Here is a 14,665-nt window from a genome sequence, read left to right as displayed (position 1 = left end):
TCACCGCATCCCACCGCTCCTCGACATAAATTGAACAATTTCCGTGCCGCTCAACTATTTTCCAGACCGGTTCATCCGCCTCCCTCGTCGAGTCTTCGCCTCCTCCGGCTCGTCCAGTCCTCCTACTCGCCTCCAAGCACCCAGCTACGGTGCGCTGCGCGCGCGGTCTCCTCGCGGGCACGATGCCAGTCGGAGCAGCAGCAGCAGCAGCGATGTTGATGATGATGTTGATGTTGTTTATGATGATGATGTTGTTGTTCGGGAGGAGGTCGATGCCACTGATGAGGTCTGCTGCTGCTGCTGCGCTCGTCACGGCGAGTTGTCGTGTCGCTCTCCCGCCTGCGGGTGTGGGTTGCTCTGGGCGCACTGGCGCGACTGTGGCCTCGCTTTAGTGTCCTGCGCGTCTCGGACTCTGAGCCACGGTGAGCTCTCTCTGTCTCTCTCTCTGTCTCTCTCTCTGTCTCACTCTCTCTCTGTCTCTCTCTCTGGCGAGCCACGGTTTGTGGTGGCATGGCCACGGACGCGTCTCGCTGGTCTGTGTGTGGAGTTTATCCCACCCACACACCGCACCTCCGATTAGCACGGTTGGCTACGTACGGTGCGAAATAAGTCCAACATACATATACAGTACATACGTGTGCGTTTTTAATGTTGCATTGAACGAACTCGATGGAGAGCGGTGGCGCAATGGTTAGCGCACTGAACCGACGGTCCGTATTGGTGTCCCGAGTTCGAATCCCGCTCACGGCCATCAAAGAGGCGACGAATCCCATAACCTGGGTAGCCACCCTTGGTCTACTCGTCCCTCTGTATAACGCGTGTGGCCCGGCTCATGATGCGTAACGCGCCGGCGCTGGGAAGACAAAGGCGGCCGGGCGTGGTTGCTGTCGGCAGCCCAGCGGCCTTGTTCACGGCAACTTTCCCCAAACCAGCTGTCTGGAGGCTACACGGGTCCCCTTTGCCTCCGTAGACCGACTTCACCACCTTAGACCGACTTCACCTTAGACCGACTTCACCTTAGACCACGCTTCACCTTAGACCACGCTTCACCTTAGACCGCACTTCACCTTAGACCACGCTTCACCTTAGACCACGCTTCACCTTAGACCACACTTCACCTTAGACCACACTTCACCTTAGACCGCACTTCACCTTAGACCGCACTTCACCTTAGACCACGCTTCACCACCTTAGACCACGCTTCACCACCTTAGACCACACTTCACCTTAGACCGCACTTCACCTTAGACCACACTTCACCTTAGACCGCACTTCACCTTAGACCGCACTTCACCTTAGACCGCACTTCACCTTAGACCGCACTTCACCTTAGACCACGCTTCACCACCTTAGACCACACTTCACCTTAGACCACGCTTCACCTTAGACCACACTTCACCTTAGACCGCACTTCACCTTAGACCACGCTTCACCTTAGACCACACTTCACCTTAGACCACACTTCACCTTAGACCACGCTTCACCACCTTAGACCACACTTCACCTTAGACCACGCTTCACCTTAGACCGCACTTCACCACCTTAGACCACGCTTCACCTTAGACCGCACTTCACCACCTTAGACCACGCTTCACCACCTTAGACCACACTTCACCTTAGACCGCACTTCACCACCTTAGACCACGCTTCACCACCTTAGACCACGCTTCACCTTAGACCGCACTTCACCACCTTAGACCACGCTTCACCACCTTAGACCACGCTTCACCACCTTAGACCACGCTTCACCTTAGACCGCACTTCACCACCTTAGACCGCACTTCACCTTAGACCACGCTTCACCACCTTAGACCGCACTTCACCACCTTAGACCACGCTTCCCACCTTAGACCACACTTCACACCTTAGACCACACTTCACCACCTTAGACCACGCTTCACCACCTTAGACCAACTTCACCACCTTAGACCACGCTTCACCACCTTAGACCGCACTTCACCACCTTAGACCACGCTTCACCACCTTAGACCGACTTCACCACCTTATACCGCGCTTCACCACCTTAGACCAACTTCACCACCTTAGACCAACTCACCACCTTAGACCACGCTTCACCACCTTAGACCGCACTTCGCCACCTTAGACCACGCTTCACCACCTTAGACCAACTTCACCACCTTATACCGCGCTTCACCACCTTAGACCGCGCTTCACCACCTTAGACCACGCTTCACCACCTTAGACCAACTTCACCACCTTAGACCAACTTCACCACCTTAGACCAACTTCACCACCTTAGACCACGTTTCACCACCTTAGACCGCACTTCACCACCTTAGACCACGCTTCACCACCTTAGACCAACTTCACCACCTTAGACCAACTTCACCACCTTAGACCACGCCTGGCCACGCAGGTCGCCGCGCGCGCCGCTGCTGGCGGTGGTCACGCGGTGTTCAGCATCGACGCGGGAGCGCAGAAGTGCAGTCCAACAGTGGCGTTGGCTGCATCGCTTCTCTGCTGCCCACCAGCGCGGCCTATGGCACCCGGCTCATGCACAGTGGTCGCCCATCCAGCACGATCCAGGCTCCGCCTTGGGTTGCGTATCTCGGGGGCGCCAGGTGAGGGCGAGAGCTCGCTCACCTGGTGATGTGGTGGTGGTGGTGGTTGTGGTTGGTGGCTGTGGTAGATGGTTGTGGTGGTGTTGGTGGTTGTGGTAGATGTTCCCCTGTGAGTCCCAATCTCCATTGTATCTCTCTCTGAATTCGCCCCACAACTTTTTCGATCTCCGTTTGCAATAACAGAGACAGACACCGTTTGTCTCAGCGTGTCTCTGTCCCCCCGTGGCTTTGTCTCCCACCGTGTCTCTGTCTCGCCGTGTCTCTGTCCCTCCGTCCCCCCGTGTCTCTGACCCTCTGGGCGTGGCTCTAGGCGTGTCTCTGTCTCCCCCCGTGTCTCTGTCTCCCCCCGTGTCTCTGTCTCCCCCCGTGTCTCTGTCTCCCCCCCGTGTCTCTGTCTCCCCCCCGTGTCTCTGTCTCCCCCCCGTGTCTCTGTCTCCCCCCCGTGTCTCTGTCTCCCCCCGTGTCTCTGTCTCCCCCCCGTGTCTCTGTCTCCCCCCCGTGTCTCTGTCTCCCCCCCGTGTCTCTGTCTCCCCCCCGTGTCTCTGTCTCCCCCCCGTGTCTCTGTCTCCCCCCCCGTGTCTCTGTCTCCCCCCCGTGTCTCTGTCTCCCCCCCGTGTCTCTGTCTCCCCCCCGTGTCTCTGTCTCCCCCCCGTGTCTCTGTCTCCCCCCCCGTGTCTCTGTCTCCCCCCCGTGTCTCTGTCTCCCCCCCGTGTCTCTGTCTCCCCCCCGTGTCTCTGTCTCCCCCCCGTGTCTCTGTCTCCCCCCCGTGTCTCTGTCTCCCCCCCGTGTCTCTGTCTCCCCCCCGTGTCTCTGTCTCCCCCCCGTGTCTCTGTCTCCCCCCCGTGTCTCTGTCTCCCCCCCGTGTCTCTGTCTCCCCCCCGTGTCTCTGTCTCCCCCCCGTGTCTCTGTCTCCCCCCCGTGTCTCTGTCTCCCCCCCGTTCTCTGTCTCCCCCCCGTGTCTCTGTCCTCGCCCCGTGTCTCTGACCCTCTAGGCGTGTCTCTCTGTCTCCCCCCGTGTCTCTCTGTCTCTGTCTCGCCGTGTCTCTGTCTCCCCCCGTGTCTCTGTCTCCCCCCGTGTCTCTGTCTCCCCCCGTGTCTCTGTCTCCCCCCGTGTCTCTGACCCTCTGGGTGTGGCTCTAGGCGGGTCTCGCTGCAGCTGCAGAGCGCGGATTTTGTCCGCGTGAATTCCGCTCGGCTGCCTCCGTCACTATCGCCTCACCCCACTCACCAACACCTCACCCCACTCACCATCGCCTCACCCACTCACCAACACCTCACCCCACTCACCATCGCCTCACCATCACCTCACCCCACTCACCATCACCTCACTCCACTCGCCAACACCTCACCCCACTCGCCATCGCCTCACCATCACCTCACCATCACCTCACCCCGCTCACCATCGCCTCACCCCGCTCACAATCACCTCACCCCGCTCACCATCGCCTCACCCCGCTCACCATCACCATACCCTCACCCCACTCACCATCGCCTCGCCCCACTCACCATCACCTCGCCCCACTCGCCATCGCCCCACTCACCATCACCTCACCCCACTCGCCATCACCTCACCCCACTCACCATCGCCTCGCCCCACTCACCATCGCCTCACCATCGCCTCACCCCACTCACCATCACCTCACCCCCACTCACCATCGCCTCACCATCACCTCACCCCACTCACCATCACCTCACCTCACCTCACCATCACCTCACCCCACTCACCATCACCTCACCCCACTCACCATCACCTCACCCCACTCACCATCACCTCACCCCACTCACCATCACCTCACCATCACCCTCACCCCACTCACCATCACCTCGCCTCACCCCACTCACCATCGCCTCACCCCACTCACCATCACCATCACCTTCACCATCACTCGCCCCACTCACCATCACCCTCACCATCGCCTCACCCCACTCACCATCGCCTCACCCCACTCACCATCGCCTCACCCCACTCAACCATCACCATCACCTCACCCCCACTCACCATCACCTCGCCCCACTCACCATCACCTCACCATCGCCTCACCCCACTCACCATCGCCTCACCCCACTCACCATCGCCTCACCCCACTCACCATCACCTCACCATCACCTCACCCCACTCACCATCGCCTCACCATCACCTCACCCCACTCACCATCGCCTCACCCAACTCACCATCACCTCACCCCACTCACCATCACCTCACCCCACTCACCATCACCTCACCCCACTCACCATCACCTCACCCACTCACCATCACCTCACCCCACTCACCATCACCTCACCCCACTCACCATCACCTCACCCCACTCACCATCACCTCACCCCACTCACCATCACCTCACCCCACTCACCATCACCTCACCCCACTCACCATCACCTCACCCCACTCACCATCACCATACCCCACTCACCATCACCATCACCTCGCCCCACTCACCATCACCATCACCTCGCCCCACTCACCATCGCCTCGCCCCACTCACCATCGCCTCGCCCCACTCACCATCGCCTCGCCCCACTCACCATCGCCTCGCCCCACTCACCATCGCCTCACCATCACCTCACCATCGCCTCACCATCACCTCACCCCACTCACCATCACCTCACCCCACTCCCCATCACCATCACCTCACCCCACTCACCATCACCATCACCTCACCATCGCCTCACCCCACTCACCATCGCCACCCACCTGCGCAGGTCGCGCCACATTCCTGAGGCGCGGGGTGAAGGTGTGGCCCCCCCACCCCCACCACCCCCACCACCCACCCCCACCACTCACCCCCACCACTCTCTTCTAATCTCCCCACCCTGTATCTCGCCATCTCTCCCCTCACTCTGTACTCCCCAAACGCTCCACACACTCTCCACCCCACTCTCCCCCCCCACTCCCCCCCCACTCCCCCCCCCCCACTCTCCCCCCCCCCCCCCCCCCCCCGCTTGACGCGGCCGCTCTGGAATGTGGCCACCGGCGTGGTGCGGGGAGTGGGTGAGTGGGTGGTGAGTCACGGGACAGTGTGGGTGAGTGGGTGGTGAGTCACGGGACAGTGTGGGTGAGTGGGTGGTGAGTCACGGGACAGTGTGGGTGAGTGGGTGGTGAGTCACGGGACAGTGTGGGTGAGTGGGTGGTGAGTCACGGGACAGTGTGGGTGAGTGGGTGGTGAGTCACGGGACAGTGTGGGTGAGTGGGTGGTGAGTCACGGGACAGTGTGGGTGAGTGGGTGGTGAGTCACGGGACAGTGTGGGTGAGTGGGTGGTGAGTCACGGGACAGTGTGGGTGAGTGGGTGGTGAGTCCACAGGGTGCGGTGTAATAAGAAAGAGAGGGGGAGGGAGTGGTGCAGTGCATAGCGGTGTCGTCCAGGTGAGGAATGTGGTGAGCGCAGGGAGTGGTGAGCGTGGCGAGTGTTGCGCAATGATGGCATCCCACTGCCTTGCCCCCCCCCCCCGGCCCATCACCGCCCTCTCCGCCCATCACTCCGCCCCCCCACCCATCACCCCCACGCACGGCCCATCATCATCACCGCTGCCTCTCCTGCTGCTGCGGCTGTCTGCTGCTGTAGGCTTGTGCTGTCTGCTGCTGTAGACTTGTGCTGTCTGCTGCTGTAGACTTGTGCTGTCTGCTGCTGCGGGCTTGTGCTGTCTGCTGCTGTAGACTTGTGCTGTCTGCTGCTGCGGGCTTGTGCTGTCTGCTGCTGTGGGCTTGTGTTGCCTGCTGCTGCGGGCTTGTGCTGCCTGCTGCTGCGGGCTTGTGCTGCCTGCTGCTGCGGGCTTGTGTTGCCGCCTGCTGCTGCGGGCTTGTGTTGCCGCCTGCTGCTGCGGGCTTGTGTTGCCGCCTGCTGCTGCGGGCTTGTGTTGCCGCCTGCTGCTGCGGGCTTGTGTTGCCTGCTGCTGCTGCGGGCTTGTGTTGCCGCCTGCTGCTGCGGGCTTGTGTTGCCTGCTGCTGCTGCGGGCTTGTGTTGCCTGCTGCTGCTGCGGGCTTGTGTTGCCTGCTGCTGCTGCGGGCTTGTGTTGCCTGCTGCTGCTGCGGGCTTGTGTTGCCTGCTGCTGCTGCGGGCTTGTGCTGCCTGCTGCTGCGGGCTTGTGTTGCCTGCTGCTGCGGGCTTGTGCTGCCTGCTGCTGCGGGCTTGTGCTGCCTGCTGCTGCGGGCTTGTGTTGCCTGCTGCTGCGGCTCTGCCCTGCGAGGCGAAGTGATGGCGAGTCTCGCTCCGTGCGAGACTCGCCATCTCCACAGTCGATTCCTTCGTCAGGGGATTCCGCCCCCCCCCCCCCCCCCGTGAAACGTCACCCGTCCCAGTGCCCCCCACTACAGAGGCACGATGTGCCCCCCACTTGTTACCTGATTTTAAGTACTCCACCACCACCAATACATTGGTCAGGAATAACACCGTGGCCTTAAAATAAAGAATCCGAATCCTATTTATTTATCCTCGAGGAAATCCGATAAGCTATGAAGCTCTTTAGTCTCCAGATGTCCAGGAGAGGCCACTGGATCAGACCGTTATCACAACGAAGACGATTGGAGTGCAAAAATGAGACAAGCGACGTATCAGGCAATGGCCCTTCACGTGCTATGAAGGGGGAAACGTCCGCCATTTGGCTTTCCTTTTCAAGGCAGTAACAGCAAATAATGATACCCGGTGAAGGTACGTGAGCATTATAAAACTAACACTGTGTCATTATAATCACCGTTCTTTATTAGAGTCCGCTGAAAACCCGTGGCTGTGGTAAGGGAGGCTGTGATTGGTCAAGCTCCTCTCACAACCCTCCAATACTCGCGCCATGTGCAAGCCCTCCATCTGCCGCTGTATGTAATCGTACAATGTTCTCTAGGATGTGAATATGCCGGAGAAAAAAATGACACTGGGAGAAATGTAGTTCACATCTCGCGGTGGCGCCATAGGAATGTGGAATGTCCACCACTGGCTCTGTAGGGCTGTAAGCAGGAGGGCGAGTAGAGGTGCCCTCGACGCTCACGCGAGTGGGGAAATCGCTTTCAGTGGTGGCGAGGAGATGTTAACTGTCTCGCCTGGTGTCCAGGAGGTCGTGGGTCCAATCGTGACCCTGACGCCTGCTGCTGTATATTTGTAGTTTGCGTGTCTCTCACCGGGTCCTTCGGTTTTGCCCTTCCACGTTTCATAATCAACATTCACCCATTTTAGAGTATTCGGCTGCTGTAAGTTCCCCCACGACGAATCGCCGCTTCGTTGAGCTATCATTTGTGACCAGGTCGCTTCTGAAAAAAAGCTACAAAGCTCAGTGGACCTCCTTAACTGTTAAAATAAAAATAGGTAATACTTATTTTTTATAAACATCAATTTTAAATGAACAGTGTCAGTCGCCTGCGTTCATTACTCCCACTTCTCTGCCATGACATTTGTTGCTCTACGATGATATTTTGTTGCTTACCGACAACGTTGAATAACTTTGCAGAATTAAAATAACCAAAATAACTGGCAGATCATGTTTTTTATTGTTGCCAACATGAAGTATAATACATTGCAGTAGATATTGGATAACCGAGGATCCATCAAACCAGAGTCATTAAACATGTTCAATGATAAATCACTATAAATGTTGCGTTTGTAAATATCGAAAATTTTCTTACACTGTTCTTGCTGCATCGACAATATATAGACGACATCGCTATATTATATTTGTTAAATTCTGGTTGGATAGTGTGTGTGATGCATTGCTCTGGTGGGCAGAGGCCACCTGCTGTGAGCCAGGCCCAGTCAGCGGTGGGTGGGAGGAGGGTAGGAGACTGCAGTCAGCCGAGCGAACCACTCCAATCCGGGGGAAACTTTCAGGAAAACAGGCTCTAGAGATGGGCCGAAATTACTTCCACCAGCATTAAAATGAAATAAACCGAAAGCAAACGCTTGCAATAATTTTTCTTGTTACAAAATGAACGCTTATTTGTCCATGAACACGGCGGAATGCGTGTTCCTTTAAGTATTTTCCACTCCACCCCCTCATTCCCACACGCACAGCGTGCCCCCTGCCAAGATGGCGTCCTGATGACTGTGTGTGTGTAGCTCCCTTTGTCTGTGGCCGCAGCCACAAAAACAACGCAGCCACTTGTCGGGGTCGACAGTAGCCCAGCCAGTATGCAGCCTGGGAAGCTCGAGGCATAAGATTATTTGTAATAGGAGTGTCATTTTGAACTACATTGCCACTGCGCTCTCGCGGCAATGCGCCACGCCACGCCGTGCGCGATCTCGCGACCGCGAACGCGCGGTCAGCATCGTGCCCTCCACGGTGGAGCCCGTGACTTGGCATCTCCCAGAGCGTGATGAGGCGACGGGGAGTATTAATATTTCTCGTGTGTGTGTGTGTTTTACTTTTCTTTCTCTGATCGAGCAAACTCCTCCTGTTTGAGGGCCGATTTAGAAGCGACGAACGGAGTGGGGCTCTGTGCCAGATGCGCCACGCTGCTCATCGTGGCCTGGCTACAAACAACGCCGCTCGTTTGGGCCTCCGCGCCATGTCCCCCTCTCTCGTGAAGGCGGCTGTTTGGCTGTGGAACTCTGAGCTCGCGTCTCTGTGGTGCGGTTTTCTTCTAATTGCCGATTTTTTTTATATGTTGCACAAAAAATAGTCACCCGAAGCAGATCCCTGGGCACAACAACGCAGTGCCAAGACCCGAGAACACAACAACAACAACCACCGCAGCTTGCCACTAAGTGGCGGTGACCTCGTCACCATGTGGTGCTCGTGCCAGGCTAGGTGCACTTTGAGGCCAAGCGAAATGTCGAAGGCTGGCTGGCAGGAGGTCACGGAACAGACCCGGGTGGTATTGTCGAGACCACACAGTGCACCTGCGAACACCAACGCAGTGGACACGTTCTGAAAAGAACCGAATTGTGGGTCCCTCGGTTTTTATTTTTTGTCCCAGCAAATGTGATGGAGGTCTGGACAACTGTAGACCGGTGGCATCTGCATCAGGACTCGCCAGCGCTAGTTTGGAAGAACACGCAATTGTACGCCTTGAGAAAAAACGAAGACAATCCCTGGGGTTGATCTTGAAAGGAAGATCACGGTCCACCCCAAACTGCATTCACTACACAAACCATGGCAGGAGATCTGGCTGCCTGACGAATGTAAGTAAAAAAAACTCCAGCAGTGTGCGACTGTGGTCATCCAGAACAGACCGCATACAACGACGCAATGGCCCATCCACAAATACGAAGGCAGCGTCACGGCGATGATCCAGTCCGCTGCTCCTGACGCGGTTATATCTGGGCTTGACCAGCTGAATGTGACTTTGCAGTTGCTCTGCATCTACATCAGCAAGCGTGCGACGGTAGAAGAAGCGCAGTACAAGTCACCGATGCTTGGTATCCCCACTTGCAGGGCCCATTCAGCTAGGTAGGGGTCTGCAACCAACACAACAAGAAGATACATTTATCTCGAGTTCTGTAAAACAAAGCAAAAACCCCTCCAACATTTCAAGAGCCGCAATGCATTGTGGTGGTGAATGCGAGAGACGGTGGTGGTGGTCCTGAAGTAACGCCACGAAGCAGCGGTCCTTAAAGAGCCGCACGCGACTCCGGAGCCGCAGGTCGCCAACCGCCTGAGCTGCGCTAATGCCAACAAAGTAGTACAATAAGTTCCGTTTGTACAGCGCTTTTCATCAAGAATCTCGAAGCGCCGCACAGGACACAAGCAACAGCAGACACTCGTCATAAAAATAATGAATAGGTTTTAAGACTCATTTGCAAACTGTCCACAGACTCTGAGAAATCCTTGATGCCTCATGGACGAGCGTTCCATCGCCTGGGGGCCACACGGGGAAACATCTCGGTCACCCATAGACCGAAGCGTCGACCTGGAAATGCAGAGAAAATATCTGCATCCCCCCCCCCCCCCCTAGATCTCTTGGGGGCATTGAGGGAACATATGGGTGCAACATGTCAATGGATGTCGGCTGGGGCAATAACATCTCACCGAATAAACGCTCGAGAGAATCCCATCGTCAACCGCCGCCGTCGTGCCAGAAGACTTCGCGGCGCGGGCCGGAAAACCGCCACTCTCGACGAACCGCAGCGACACGTGTGCGCAAAGCGACCGGCCTTTGTGTATTGTGCAAAAAAGATCCGTCGCGCAGTTCTGCACGGGGAAGGCCGACGTGTGCTTCGTGTACACGTGTCTCTGCGGTTCGCCGAAACCCGTGGTATCGTTTCTTTTCTTCCGGGCTGGCGATGCGAAGTCTTCTGGTACGATGGCGCTGTGGTGATGTTGGGGTTTCTCTCGACCGTTGATGTTCTCAACGGATTCCCCCCCCCCCACCTCCTAAATTGTTATCCCTCCCAGCAGTGGATCACAACGCCCTCGTATCCCAGTTGCAGGGCAAAGGTGCAGCCCTGTAGCTGCGCCGCTCGCTCGCGTCAACTGCTGGCAGAAGGACCCTTCGCTAAGAGGGAGCTCTCTCTCGAGTGGTGTTTGGTCTCCTCTTCCCACGCTGATCTGGGGCGTCTTGGAAGGGGAGAAGTGTTCCCACCGCCCAGGACCCACCTGAGCAAGCCATGGCGTCACAACCCCCTCTCTGCCATTTGCTGCTCGCCACATCGGCCACGGTCCATTCACTGCTCGATGAAGGCCTCCCCAAGCCACCGGTCGCCTCTCCCCCGATCCTTGCGATTGAAGTTGATTTTTTTTCTTTCAAGCTTCGTGCCGACCACCTTTGCCCCTTTTTTTTCGTTGCTCCATCTCCCAGAGGAACGTCGGCTCTCCAGACGCCTCGGTGCCCAGCGCCCGCCGTGCAAATAACACGCCGGGCCTCTCAAAATATTGACGGGCGCCTTTTCGTTGTTGTTGTAACTTATAAAAAGCATTGCTGATCGTGGCGGGATGCCAGCACGCTTCGCGTTCTCAAACGGAGGCTCGTTAATACTTTGGGCGGGTTTTGGGTTTTCATGATGTGGTGAGGGCGATTGGATTTGGACGTGGAGCCATTTGGGCACGCTTGTGAGCTTTGTTCCTTGTAGCTCCACAACGGCACGGATTGTTGTCGCGTTGTGTCGCGGCGTCGATGTAATTGTGCGTCGAACTACGACCCCCCCCCCTCCCACACCGCCACATTCGGTGGCAGTGATAACGCCGCGCGTGCGTGTGGCCTTGGACGGTGCAATGGGCACCACGGTGGCTAGGAGGTGTCAACTACCTCGCCTGGTACACAGGAGGTCGTGGGTTCGATCCCGGCCGCGACGCCTGCTAGATATTTGGAGGCTGCGTCTCTCTCTCACCGTGGTCACGTGGATTTTTTTCTCTCCAGGTTCTCCAGTTTCTTTCCCTGCCACGTTCAGAATCAACATCACGTGTTTGAGAATATTTGGCTGCTATACATTTCCACACGTGGTAAGCCACTTCGTTGAGCTATGATTTGTGATAACCAGCTCGCTGCTGATAAAGCGTTTTTTTACCTGGTAAAATAAAAAAACTGTTTAAAATGTATAACGGGCAACGTTTCAGGCACTGTGCCTTTTCTTCCTATCATGTAGAGGCCAGAGAATGATGTAATAATAATAAGAGTTGGAGACTGCACTGTGCTCCGTGGGTAAACAATTGGCACTTCACCTGCTATTGGGGTTCTTATTTTGAGATTTTCTACCGATTTTAAATGCTGACTTTGCCACGTTTGGAAGGAACCCGGAGCAACTGGAGAAAACCCCACGCCTTGCGCGAGGGGGGGGGGGCAACGCTCGATCCCCGTACAGATGGGAAACGGACGGAGATGAGTCCACGCTTTGGTGCACCGCCTGCTACCTGGCGCCACGGGGGTTGGCCCCTCCTTGACACCCACGGGAAGACGTGGGGAGGGTCACAAGCTCCGCGCGTGTGTGCGTGTGTGTGTGCGTGTGTGCGTGTGCGTGCGTGTGTGTGCGTGCGTGTGTGTGCGTGTGTGTGTGCGTGTGTGTGCGTGTGTGTGCGTGCGCGTGTGTGCGCGTGTGTGTGTGCGTGAGCCACCAACCCTCGCTGCTGCTTCCAGGGTAGAATTTGCCGGCAGCCACGTGTAGCAGCGGAGCCACTGCCACGTGATCCCGCCATCGCGCATGAATGTCACGAGTGTTGGAGACTCGTGCGATCAGCTCGTTATTGGGAGTCTGGTTTAATCGCAGATGGTGGCAGAGACACCTCGACTCAAACCCAGAGTGTTTGCCTTGGGGGCCTTGAACCATTGCCGCTGGGATGATGCCGTGACAAGGAAGCTGTGTGACTGGTGGGATTTGTGATTTTTGTTGTTGTTGGTATTTTAATGTAGAGGGCCAGATGAGTGAATGAGTGGCTGGGGGGGAGGGGTGTAGATGGCCTGGCTGCTTTGCGTTGGGACTGGGACCGTGGCCACGGGGTGGTGTTGGTGGGACCGCCGCCACTGGCTCGTTGATCACGCGCCGCTCTCTTTGATGTTAAATCTGTGAACGTGGAACCCAAACACGGAGATGGCCCGAGGACGGAGTTTGTGCGGCAAGATCTCTGTACAGTACGATGCGATTTTTAACCAAAGACACAGAGCTTCCCGTGTAGCCCCAACGGAGCGTTGGGGCGAGCGCTGTTAGGCAGCAGCGCCTCGTGAAGGCCGGCACGGACCGGTTCAGATAATCGTCGCCAGGAGTTGGCCGCGAGCGGGAATTGAACTCGGGTGGCCGGGTCCGCAGCGTGGCGCGTGAACCTCGACACCGCCGCTCCCCGCTTTGTGATGAGACGCACGGACGAGCGGGAACGCAGCCGCAGCCTATAGCATCTGGGTTGCGCGCGACCGTGGGGACCGCGAGCCCAAGCGCGAGATTGGCCGCGTCCCCCCCCTCGTCTCGGCCCCCCCTCCTGCCCGGGTGCTCCGGGGAGCGGTGGCGCAGCGGTTGGCGCGGCGATTCTCGGGCACGGCCGGCGCTGGGTGGGGAATTCACCTGAACTGGTTCCTGGGCCCTCCCCTCCCCTCCCCTAGGTCGACTCGGCATTCACAACGAGCGCCTGGGCACGGTGTGTCCCAACAGCCTGTGCAGGCTGCACGGGGGATCTTTGTCTTTGTTTAAAATCTTACGCTGTTGACGGAAACTGTCGCGGCAGATTTGTCCAGTTTCAATCGGAATCCACCCCCACTGAGATTTAAACTGTTTGTCAAGACAACCACACCTCTACCCACCCACCCACTCCTACCTACCCACCCACCCGCTCCTCTACCCACCCACCCGCTCCTCTACCCACCCACCTACTCACGTACCCACAGACTAATCGGTGCTTGGCTGCAACAATCGGGACAACCCGCACAACAACTTCAACAACCTCATCGCCCCCTCCACCCCAATCACAGTCGCCTTTGTCTCTCTCTTTCTCTCTGTGTCGTCTCTGTGCGTGCAGCCTTCAACATGTCGGTGTCCAACCTGGAGAAGGTGATGCAGGACTTGATCTCGGTGTTCCACCAGTACGCCGGCAAGGAGGGCAACAAGTACACGCTGAGCAAGCGCGAGCTCAAGGACCTGGTGTCTAACGAGCTGGGCGGCTTCCTCAAGGTGCCGCCCCCCCTTCCCCTCGCTCCCCCCCCCCTCCCCCTTCCCCTCGCTCGCCTATCGCACGACTTTTTCCGTAGAATTCCGGGTCACCTGGTGTCTGGCAGGATCTGAATGGTGGAGGGTGGTGGTGGTGGTGAGGATGGTGGTAGAGGGTGAGGTGATGATGGTGGGTGAGGGATCCAGGCCACTCTTGCTAATGAGGCTCCGCGTGGTCTCTCCGAGTTCTCGCCTGGATACAACGGACTCGACTTGAGACGCGATCGTGGTGACGGTGGTGGCGAGGTGGGAGGGATGGTCGCGCGGTGTTGGGATTAAGGGATGAGGAGGTGACGATGATGCTGATGATGACCGGGACCGATGAAGCCGACGGATGGCCTAATGGTGGCGTGGCCAGGCGGCGGGGCCAGGCCCTCATGCCCGCGTGAGCGTGTCTGGGCGAGCGTTGTTTGACCCCGCGTGGTGTGCGTCTGCCCGCCCGCCGTGTGCGTCGCAGGGCAAGAAGGACCCCACCACCGTGGACAAGCTGCTCAAGGACCTGGACGCGGACGGCGACGGGGAGCTGGACTTCTCCGAGT

The 14,665-nt window shown here is 57.7% G+C and overlaps 1 protein-coding gene across 1 annotated transcript in view; it reads left to right on the top strand.

The window, feature by feature from the left end:
* Window positions 1-14,665, top strand: part of LOC133355225 (protein S100-A1-like) — a 14,941-nt gene continuing 276 nt past the window's right edge. The window contains exons 1-3 of the mRNA XM_061572597.1: window positions 1-149; window positions 13,939-14,090; window positions 14,584-14,665. The exon at window positions 14,584-14,665 is cut by the window's right edge and continues 276 nt beyond it. Of these exons, the coding sequence (XP_061428581.1) occupies window positions 13,947-14,090; window positions 14,584-14,665 (226 nt within the window). The 5' untranslated portion in view covers window positions 1-149; window positions 13,939-13,946. The remainder of the gene's footprint in view (window positions 150-13,938; window positions 14,091-14,583) is intronic.

Source organism: Lethenteron reissneri, chromosome 50 (genome assembly GCF_015708825.2).
Source record: "Lethenteron reissneri isolate LAM-NWPU_2019-01 chromosome 50, ASM1570882v1, whole genome shotgun sequence".
Lineage (NCBI taxonomy): Eukaryota > Metazoa > Chordata > Hyperoartia > Petromyzontiformes > Petromyzontidae > Lethenteron > Lethenteron reissneri.
This window is presented reverse-complemented; position numbering and strand designations above follow the sequence as displayed.